At 38.7% G+C, this 11,709-nt stretch overlaps 2 protein-coding genes across 2 annotated transcripts in view; both read right to left on the bottom strand.

The window, feature by feature from the left end:
• The window catches only part of LOC754791 (bone morphogenetic protein 1-like), a 4,881-nt gene extending 3,889 nt beyond the window's left edge, over positions 1–992 (bottom strand). The window contains exon 1 of the mRNA XM_030983132.1: positions 707–992. The gene's annotated coding sequence lies outside the window, so the exon portion shown is untranslated. The remainder of the gene's footprint in view (positions 1–706) is intronic.
• Positions 993–1,806: 814 nt separating this feature from the next.
• Positions 1,807–10,083, bottom strand: LOC587543. The gene is made up of 7 exons (XM_795367.5): positions 8,454–10,083; positions 7,482–7,808; positions 6,063–6,443; positions 5,112–5,474; positions 4,683–4,769; positions 3,981–4,074; positions 1,807–3,385 (listed from the first exon to the last, which is right to left on the bottom strand). Exons 1-7 carry the CDS (start codon positions 8,524–8,526, stop codon positions 2,413–2,415), a joined length of 2,298 nt encoding a protein of 765 aa, XP_800460.2. The 5' UTR covers positions 8,527–10,083; the 3' UTR covers positions 1,807–2,412.
• Positions 10,084–11,709: the final 1,626 nt, after the last annotated feature.

Here is an 11,709-nt window from a genome sequence, read left to right as displayed (position 1 = left end):
GCGGACTCCTATATTTTCGATTTTTGTACCAATAATGCATTTAAAAAGACCTGTAAAATCTGAGAAGCACAGATTTTATGCTTTATAGAAATATATATATATATATATATATATATATATATATATATATATATATATATATATATATATACATGACGACTTTTTAGTCGGTTGTCGGATGTTATAAGCTGTCAAAATCTTGGATCCGCCTTTGTTCACATTGAAATCTCACCATTGTCAGGCAACGATGGGGGCAATTTCCTAGTAATGAAATGCCCCGAAATATTTTTTTTTTAAACGAGGGACAGTTAGAGAAGTGGAAAATAGGGTCCCACCCTATCCTAACTTGCACTACAGTTTGTTTATTGATAGGGTGATGTTTTATTATTTTGTTATTTGATAAAATAATATCTAAAGTGATTTTTTTTTTCAGCAAAACTTTGTCATAGTCTCAACGTTACAAATATACTATTACGTATACTACTACGTATATTTGAAGTAGCACTTTTGTTATGCTTAATGCTACGTTATTGCCCTCGTTTTGCGTGAAAACATGACATAAGAAAACGTGACATATTAAGAAACCTCGCATTCAAAATATCATCATAGACATGTATTTCCAAACCAAACCTAACTTAAACAAGCTCCAATCGTCCCCTCTATCTATTAAGTCTAAAGTCTAATTTTAAAGTGCATTGTTTCTTACCTGTACGATCGTCACGTCTGCGTTCAATTACCCTTGGTCAAAAACCACGCACAACATGAATATTAACCTGATGGATGACATATAGTTCCTGTTAAGATGTGAATTGTTTCCTCGACGAAACAGAGAGGATAAACTTCACTTTTCCCTGTCCTGTCACAAGTCCAATTATTTTACCGCTTGTTGGTATTTACAGCTTATACGTGTTGGGTTTTACCACCATAAACACTCGTATAACAAGGGTCCGAAAAACAGGAGCGAAAAGAAATAAACATCCCGTTCCGAATCGTTCTTATCAGGAAACGGACTTCGTTCAAAAGGCGAGATTTTGTTTAGAGTTGTCAGTAGCTGTCTGTGTATTTATTCGGAGTCGCAATAATATTGTTGATGGTCATTAAGCGTATCGCTATGTCTACACGTACGGACTGGAATAATGTTGCGTAATATCAATACAGGTAAATGATTTAGATTAGAATCTTCTTCTGTGAAATACATTTCAAGTATGACTAATCTTGTTCTATTATATCAATTCAAGTTTTAAGGTTGTTCTATAGTACAAGGTGTAAAACAATTTCGAAACTTTTGAGCTGGGGGAAGGGGAAGGGAGAGTATACATTCATATTCGAAGAATTGCATATAATTTTACGTTTTTGAATTGTCCTCTTTATATTCGAAAAATGCAGTCAGTCTTACTTATTCTTTGTATCGGATGTATTAACGACTATATGTGTATATTTAAAAGTAAAACCTAATTATAAACTTACAGTCGTTACCACTTTGTCTCTCTCATACCTCATTCATCTTTCTTTATTTCTAACTCTCTTCCTCTCTCTATCTCTACATCTCTTTTCTTCCCCTCTCTTTCTTTCTCTATCTCCTTCTCTGTCCCTTCTCTCCCTGTCACTCTTTCTCTCGCTCTTTCAATCTTTTCTGTCATCTGGTAGCTAATTTATCTCTCCCCAACCCCTCCCCAGCCATTACAAAAAATGCTTCTATATGATTGGATCCACTGGCAAGCAATTTTTCTTTCCCATGATTGAACCAAAAATACAATTAAAACAAAAACAATTACACAAACAAAGGACATACACAAAAAACAGATATCATGGTCAACGTTCATTTTCCTTCTAAAGAGAATTAACAATTATAAAATAAATGACATCATGCTCTTGTAAGCAAGGTCAATGTTTGTCTTACTGGTATTTTGCTTGTTTGTTTATTTGTTTGTTTTGTACTTTTTTAATGATGATGATGGTGTTTACTGATGGATGTGGAAACATTTGACGAAATTAGTAGAAATTTGGATAGTTACGAAATTCATGACAATATAATATAATCTTACTCGTATTTGATGTAGGAATGAAAATATTAAATTCATATTCTAAGAGTGTGCATATCTATTCTCGTGCAATAAAAAAAAACATTCATTTACTCGTGTGCAATATGGAAAGTATGTTTACATGAAAAAATAAAAGACAGCTAGGAAGAAAGCATTTCAGGTTTCAGCCTAAATTTATACGATTTAAAACAAAATGAACAAACAACTTTTATAATACATGTACCTCCGACTTTCTTACAACTTACACAACGGTCTCCTTATAAATACTGGATATAAGCATCATTTTCTGAATTAAAAACAAATCATTTCTTATGCATCAACAGAGAAAATGTCATTTTTAGAGTGTTCCCAAGCGATTGTTTCTTTCTGTTCAAGAAATCGAATATTTCTCATACGTTGCGTTTGCGTATGAGTTCTTTTGAATCACATCGCCTTTATTTCTCTTTCGCTTTGGTGCGACTTTAGGTTTTTTAACCTGATGTTTCCCATGTTCTCTCTGATTGCCTACAGTATATGTATCGACCACGGTACGATCACCGCTCTGTGCGCTCTCATTCTCGAGTTCATGCACCGTTTCGTTCACGCGATCGTCATTACTCTTGGGGGACATTGCCTCGTAGAAGGTTTCATTCTTTGAGACGTCATTAGAGTCATTTTTGACACCGTGGACTTTCCACTCAGTCGTTTCATCAGATACGAGGTTAGTGGTCAGGTTGACGTACGCGTGTTTCTTATCGTCGAAATCGTTTTCTTTTGTTGTAGCGCCTGGTGGCAATCGCCGTTCGTTGTCTGTCGGTTTCTTAGCCGCGCACGCAGTCATCGGGAGGTACCTATGATAGGCAATTGTTGTCGCTTTCTGAGTATTCTCAATGGTCGTCATATAAAATGGTTTTTTGGCCAACAGTTTCAAATCGACCTCGGGGGTTGTCATATCGCCCTCCTGAAAATTAGCGTATTCGTTTTCCGTGTCGTTGATCGCCGTCGCGTAGTCATGCTCGATCTTGCAGTACACACTGGTGTCGTGCTGCGCGGGATCCCCAGCGGCGACCGAGTAGTGATGGTGGTCGATGCCGGGTGAATGGGAGCTGCTTGTCGACGTGTTTTGACCGACTGCGTCGTAATGGTCGTCGTCGTCGTTGTCGAACTCTTGATAATCGGACTCCTTGCTGTGCGGGTCGTCGACGCGGCTGCTGCAGGAGACCTGTACCATCGGGATACTGTGTGAGGGAGAGTCTTGGGATCCATGACGTGGATGAGCAGGGGTGCGGAAATCTCTGGTGTCTGGGGTGGTATACAGGTGGGAGAGTACTTGGTGTCCTGCCACAATCGGCTTGGTTCTGCGTCTGTATTTAAAAAAAAAAAATACAAAAGAAATAAAGAAATTAATTTGACCTTAGCATGTACCTTAATCAGTAGCCTAATTAATTCCCCTTTCATTTTGCGTGTGTGAACGATGCCCCGTCTCCCCCATTCAGGTTCGGAATAGTAAAAGGAACACTAATAATTGAAATGTCGAGAGTTTTTAAATATCTTCATGGCTGGAGGACACGCCAAATCGACTACAGATTGCAGATAATCGAATAAAAAGGTGTGAAGTCACTTTTTCGATTCTGAGCCAATTAGTTTGTTTCCGCCTCCATTTGAAATCAAATGCCCAAAGCGCACTTGTGAGCAGAAAACCAAGAAATAGATCACATTAAAGCATCTGCATTATAGACAAAGAAACAGAAGTCAGATATAACATACACAATTGACAGAACAATTAGTCATATGCCGAATTAAACAGATAGGTTTTACGTTGTTATAATACAGGCAGGGCCCACAGGAAAAGCAGTAATACTACCGATGAGGATACGCTGGGTAAATAAGATCAAATGATAATACATTATTATACATGTATGTTCGTTAAAAGGAATGCTTGTAAGCCACAATACATACCGTCTTACAAAGTAGCAAGATATAATGAGCGTTGATACCAGCGCGAGCAGAACTAAAACACCAATCGCTGAGAACATCGGGATCATGAAACCATCTGATATGAAGTAGAAAAATAACACTTTCGTTAAGTTATCGGGACATCCATAGTAATATTGGACGATGAATCTACATAACTTAGCAAAGAATTCAGTATGTAATATTTGTCTATAGTATAGCTTTTATAATTATATGCAAATCCTGTTAGTGTTAAAAAAAATGATGTTTTCAATTATTTATGACATTATTAATGTTTCATGCTGTATGTTTGCTATGTTTTATTTTAATGATAATGATAATAATAATCTGGATTCATATAGCGCTTAATATGAAATACCGTCTCTAGGCGCTTTACATATATTATTATCTCGGTCTTTGGATTCATTCTTGTGCCACCTTCTCCATTCCTTGGGGAGTATTTCCACCACACGCGGGCACCGTGATAGCATTATGGCAATTACTAATACAAAGGCTTTTGTCATCCTACCAGGCCTTAATTTCTTCCCTGTGTATGGAGTAGGAAATGTAGATTAATGCATTACCAATTACCAAAAGACATTATATGCCGTGTCGGGGATCGAACTCACGACCTTTGCATTTCCAGTCAAGTGCTTAAACCACTCGACTACGAAATAAATGACCAATCTCATTAGGAAATTTGCTTACTTGATCTATTGTTGTTTGTAGATGACCCTGCGAGGTCTGGTTTTTTCTCGGCCGATCCCACCTTCGTCATAGGGGTAATTTTGGTCTCTGTGCGTACAAAAAAAATTGTGAAAGGATTAAGTCCATTCTAATCACATGATCAAGAAACAGAAATATCATTCATTGCAAATGGTCATCTATAGACTACACGACATTCAAGAGAGAAAGTTAACGCCTATGATGCGTTTTATGGACATACTTTAAGCAAATCTTTTAAAAGTGTTAGCATATCATCAAAAAGGTGAAAAGTGAAATTCATCCCAGCATTTGGCAAATAATGTTTAAAGTTTGATTAGTTATAATTAGACAACTTGAAGCGAAATCCAGCTTGATTCTAATTTTTTTTTTAATAGTAAAAATAAAGGTGAAAAGGGTGACCTCGAAACTCACTTTTCTCAACCACTGCACTGACACGGATCCAAAAACCTTGGTACGCCACGCTGTAATCGGATTCGAACCGAATCACAACGGATTGATTAACCGGAAACTCTGCGTAAAACCCACGTGGAGTCGAAGACCCGTTGAGAAAGAGGAGATCGCTGCCAGTTCCTAAGCGGGTACCCATCTTAACCGAGTCATGCTTCGGTTCGAGATGGCACGAGATGACGTCAACACGGATCAGTTTGTTTATTGGTGGATTTAGGTACCAAGTGACGTTTTGGCTCCGGGGATACGGGCTAGGGTAGTTTTCGGAAGCGATATTAAGTGGAGAAGCGACTTCAATTTCTTGTTCGCTTGGTTCTACAGTCAATTCTGTAAAGGAAATGAAAATACATATAAAATAAATGCAATAGCAAAAGAGAGAGAGAGAGAGAGAGAGAGTGAGGGACAGAGAATAATACAAAGGCGGATGGAGGGGGGGGGGCGGAGATTAGCTAAGTAATTGATTTAATTCATGCACATAGAGATCGCGAAAAAAAATTTCATTATCAAATGAAACGTAAATATGACAAGGACAAAATCATGTCTTCTCTTTTCCCACTAAATATTACAAATAATCAATAGCAACATAAAATCAAGAGAAAGAAAGTTGGAGAGGTAGAGATAAAGAGAGATTGAAAATAACAGTGAAACGTCGTCTCAGCGTATTCAGATTGAAGACCATATTATCATTTCAACATGATCGTGAATTCTTCATGTTATACCAATGAACTTATCGATTACATCGAAGTGTATTGCCATTGATCCAAAATCAGGAAGTGACAGCATTTGACAGTGGGATAAATATATATATTTTTTGTTTTACGCCTGGTTTCCAAAATGTATAGTATGCCCTTCAAAGGACATCCGAAAGGCCTTTTTTTTTTTTTCTTTTTTAAATGTAACTGTTGATATACATACCTTCGAATGGGTCCGGGCCTGCAGTTATTTCAATCAGGAAACCGCGAAAAGTTTTTGAAATGTCGGCATGAAACCTCAACCAAATTTCCGCGTTACCCGGTATGATAAGATCTGTCGGCAAATCGGTTTTGTTGTACCGATTTGATATGGAGACCAGATGTGTTCCGCGGTCGCTGAAATCCGATCCGGTTCCGATGATGATCTTGTCGTATCGGTCTTCCAAGTCTATGTCCCGGAACCGGAACGTAACCGATTGTCCTGCGGGTGCCGAGATTCTCCAGAGAATGTCGGCATAGTTCGGGTATCCGTTTGGATAATCGGGTGAAGTAATTTCGGTAGTTTGGTTATCCGAAAGTGCAATATCTCTCTCGTGATGTAAAGCTGAAATAGGAATCGGGAGTCAAAGGAAACTACAGTTAACATGATCGCAAATAATTTCAAAAAGTCATCTTGATACATGTTAATAGGCGTGTCCATCAGTTATTGAAACGTGTGAACATAAACTTAGGCGACGAATCCGTACACGATATCTGAGGATGTACAACCCTTGTAAAAACTTACCATGGTAACCATGGTTTTTTTTGTCCAAATTACCAACCACCATGGTAACCATGGTAATCATGGTATCAAACAATGACATTCATTGTTTGATTACCTTTTTTTTTACAAGGGAATAGGCTTACCTCATCAAATTTTAACACTATTTATAACTGTTTTGTTCACTGAATCATTCAAGGTAAAACTACGGAGACAGTCGGTCAAGGTGGGTGTATAGCTTATCTGTATATACCACCTGTCTGTGGGTGACAGGCATTATCAGTTTGAATCTATTTCCCAGAGACCCCGTCACACCAACGAGACCGAGACAAAACCGATAACAAAACAAAAGTACAGTACACCAAATGGCAAAGAATCGGTTGGTTTGGGGTCAGTGTGCAGTCGGTGTGACTGAGTGTTATTTAGTGGTACGTCTTCCTGTATGTGGTTTCCTGTTCCAAAGTGTCACTACAACCACATAAATAATAATGGAGTTTAATGTGAGTTCACAACCTAAAGTCAGTGGCATAGCCATAGGAAGGTATATGGGGCACATGGGCCTTTAACCCCCCCCCCCGAAACAAAAATATAAATACATAAACAGTAGACGAACGAGTGTAAAAGGAGAGCAGAGGGTAGGAGCCAACAAGAAGATGCTACGACACCCCCTCTCCAACCCTGTGCACCCTCTACCGTAATTAATGACGTTCTTAAATTGTATTTCAGCAACCAAGTACGTAAGACCAGTGCCCCCCCCAATCGAATCCTCTCGCCCCAGCCTGTTTTTAAAGTATTTGTATTTGACATTTTGTTCTCTGATGTTCAAATGATGTAAAAATGTTTGTATTACTGGTATGTCATATCATATCAAGTTGTTCTCACCTTCCAGTATTATTTCAAGCCTGTGCGGGAGAACACTGCCAGACGATGTATTTAATTTCAACCACGCACGCTGCGAGGGGACGAGGATGCTCTGACTTGGAAACATTCCTGAAAATCTGGCGAGGATTGACGAAGATTCCCGAACACTGGAACCCGTTCCGACGACCAGTGTATCATCGATGTTCTGCAGCATGAATTCCACGAAGCGAACAAGGATTCGGCAATCGTCGGGTGCTCGGACGAGCCATGTCGACGATGGTCGACCCTCCTCGGGATAGTTGCTCGTCAACGTAAGATTGTAAGGTTGTCCATGTTCTAGTTGAATTTCTGCAAGATCGGAAAGACACACCATGTTTAAAAAAAAAAATTATTAGGAAAACAAATAGAAAGAGCAGGGGGGCATATTTTCTCAAAGGTAGATTAGGCACTCTTTCCTCAAATCATAATACAGGACGACTACCCTTGGAATTTGGATAACCGACCCGGGGAACTACACAATATTCATGATGATAAGAGTGATAATGAATACCACAACTGCAGATGAAAATGGCCCAAGAATAACAAGAGAGAAGAAAAAACGAGTGGAGATATGGAAGAGGAAAAAATAAAAGAAGACGCTACAATTAAGCTCCTCCCACACCCACAATACCCTCAGAGTAAGACGCGAGCGCCTCCTGATCAATGATGTAAGCCACTATCTATTACCCCCCCCCCCCCCGTCACCCTGTCACTATGAAAGAATAGCAGGATAGATAATACAGTAATACCAAATTCCCTCCAACGAGATCGACAACAGACCGAGCATATATATGACATTACCCGTGAATGGCTCTTATCAAATTTTGACTGGAGGGGGGCGGGGTATGATAATATGGCCATACAATTCAATTCAATTCAAATTTTATTGATTAAAACCCAAGATATAGGATCATTCTCGATTTGTTTTAAGAATTTTTTTGTTTTCACACATACCTTCACGCTTGGCGGCCGTAACGCAGAAAACTCCATACAGCATCAACGCTTGAATTAGATAAGTAGATACCATCTTGAAGATTTTTCGTTGCGGAGGTGCAGTGCAAAGGGTATAAATTCAAACTTAGGCAAATAAGGCCTATATGAGCAATGAAAGTCAAAGTCGAGTCACTAAGCATAAGCAATATATAGCACAGTTTCAATCCAACACCAAGTAGGCAGGTTTCCGACTAAGAATTAAATGACAAATAATTCCAATGTTTATTGATTAGCGATGAATCATTAGCTTTCGTATGAGAAGACAGCGAAGCACAATAAAATCCAAGGCATTGAACAGTTATTCGTCTAATATTGCATGGATTGTTAAAAGACGAACTCTTAGATAGTCGTTCGGAAGAAGAGAGCGATAGTGCGGATAAATTATTGTATCATGAATATAAGCGATGTATTAAAATCGGCTTCTAACACTTCAGCCAAGTAAACGAAACGCAATTATCGTAGCCCAACTTTTCACATAAATTTATTCCAAGACTCTTGAAAAGTTTCAAGTTATTCACTCATCTGACAGAGTATTGTTCTTTATTTTATGTGCGTGTGACCAGCAAAAGAACGGAGATAAGAAAGACTCGAGCTCACAATGTTCATGATATTAGCGATATGAACCACCAAATTTCACTTCGGCGAGAATATCATATTTAGTTTGAGTGCAGTTCAAAGTTTTATCCAATTATTTGAACGAGTTACAGGTGTTGACGAAACTGTCCAATATTTCAGCTGACTGTTTCACATGTGAACAATTGTTTATACTTGTCAGACGATGAAAGTTTGAAATGACGACGGTGCAACGATAACGTCGAACAGAAATTTGCTGAATAATTATGATATAATACTCCTCGTGCAGGCAACTCCACATTCCTTTTCACAGCGTTCAACATCAACTGCGCTGAATCACCAAAAGCTTGGCTTGATAACTGGTATCGCAGCACAAAATGTTTATAAACACCAAAAACATGACGGTCGACAATGAAAAAAAATCCTGACGCAGTTGCAGAAAGCTTTCGCTGGAACGCCTTGGAGTCGTGAGAACTTGGAGACCTGATCAATGTCCCTTTCCCAAGATCGCTTATGGGTATGAGTCAGAATATCGAGGACTTTATTGATGATGTCATGACTTGAGGATTGTCTTAACAAAGCTAATAGACCGTAGCTGCCATTCAATTCTATACAATCTTTTTGTTTAAGTCATGTCGTTTTATTATTCTTGAGGATCCGTCCGCACTGACTCATACGCTTTGATATCTAATCCATCATCAACCTTCCCACTGCCGTTAGAGTTTGTTGTTGTCTGGTTTTAAAAGTCAAGGTGCGCAAAATTTCGTCGTGTTATACTGGGTCAGGCAGGAAGTATACAATGTCACAAAGCACACCTTCCGCACCGGTTCAATACCGAATCTCTGCTTTTAGAGAGATTTGGGCTAGTCGTACAGAATTCAATCATCGTGCGTCTGTTTGTGGCTTTCAGAATGCGTTAATTTATATACGATAACACAGCACGCCTTCTAGAGCTCTCAACAGATTGACAACAAACATAACATAGCAACAGCAGCATCACCACGACCAAAAACAAACGCGTTTTTGTACTAACAGCTTGATAATCTGGTTCAATGTCAGAATAATTTAGTTGGCCATACGGAAAATGTATTATAATGCGGTGCATTGAACAAAGCAATTACACACCATGTCTTGACTTGAAAATCTTTGTTTCAAAAGACGCTTAGCCCCATTAAAAAGCCATATCCGGTGTTTTAAAAAGCATACAGGATATTCATAGGCCTAAACTCTTCGCACAAAACAAGTACCTGTTCATTCATAATCAATGGTCATTCTTCCAAAGAACCCTAAACCCAGAGTAAATCCTCTTTCTAGCAAATTGGACTGTATGGGATTTATCTTTTCAAAGACGTTTTGAGTATCAGGATGTAGATGCCTAACGATATCAAACAGGATTTCCGGCAATGTAATCATCCTAAGACAATTTCAATATTCTTGCACGTCAATACGGCATTGGAGGTACCCTCTGATATTTTGAATGTCTCCGCGATCACGTTAAAGGGGGGAATTGTATTTCTTATTCTGACAAACCTGCTTGAGCGACTATCTAAATCTGAATAACCACGTTTGTTACAGTAGAACTGCATTTCTCATTTATTTCACAAACATTTACATAGATACCAGAGGTGTCGTGGTCGAGTGGATACGTCACCGGACTGTCGATCACAAGGTCCGCTGTTCGATTTCCGCCGCGGCACTAATTTCCTTTGGCAAGACATTAATCTACATTTGCCACACTCAACCCAGGTGATGTAAATTGGTACCTGGCAGGAATCAATTCTTGAAATGCTAGATCGACGTAATGGCAGCCGTGCTAAAGCCAGGGTAATATCAATAATCTCCTTCTGCGCCTCAGAATAGTTCACTAGATCGATGGCGCATAATAAATGCTGTAGTATTATTATTACCACCTGCCTATATCTATATACAAAATGCATATAATTTCCTTGTATCCATTGAGCAGTTAGGGTCCTTACTTATCACTGATTCGCTCATTGTGTTCGTTAATTATCAACCATATTCCCCCTCATAGGTCCAACAATGTTTTAATCAACAAAGCAACGTTCTCATATTGTGTTTCAAAAGCTCTGTTGGTTATCATGTCATTAATATTTTGATGATATGATCATTTTTGTATAGATCAACTTCGACATGTTGTGGGTAGTTGGATCATAGTCCTCATCAACTTACACAAATATTTATTTTTCTTAAATCATCATCAAAAGATGTAGGCCCATTTTCTGTTTATTTATTTATTTCTATGTTAGTACGATCCTCATCCTCAAAGTTGACCTTACTCCTAAACTTCTCACGAAGGTGCTTCCCCAGGACTTATTCAATGGTTTAATACATACAAATAGAATTGCATATATCAGCAAATTTAGATAACACACACATAACGTACATCTAACGAAATAATAAACAGGAGGAAATTGTCACTTGGGGAAAAAAAATAACAATGTTGACTTTGCGCCATGGTTTTATGGGCAGTGGGGACGGATTAGCTGCAGGTTGTTCCTGTGCCCTGAAAACGTACAGGAAGACGAAGCCATTGTATTCTCTTTCCTTTATCCACCAAACTTCCGCTGACCTGACTGCAAACATCTTGTTTCAGAACAAAGTCAGGTCAAGATCTAATCTCAAT

This window comes from Strongylocentrotus purpuratus, unplaced genomic scaffold, assembly GCF_000002235.5.
Source record: "Strongylocentrotus purpuratus isolate Spur 01 unplaced genomic scaffold, Spur_5.0 spur5_scaffold_13, whole genome shotgun sequence".
Lineage (NCBI taxonomy): Eukaryota > Metazoa > Echinodermata > Echinoidea > Camarodonta > Strongylocentrotidae > Strongylocentrotus > Strongylocentrotus purpuratus.
This window is presented reverse-complemented; position numbering and strand designations above follow the sequence as displayed.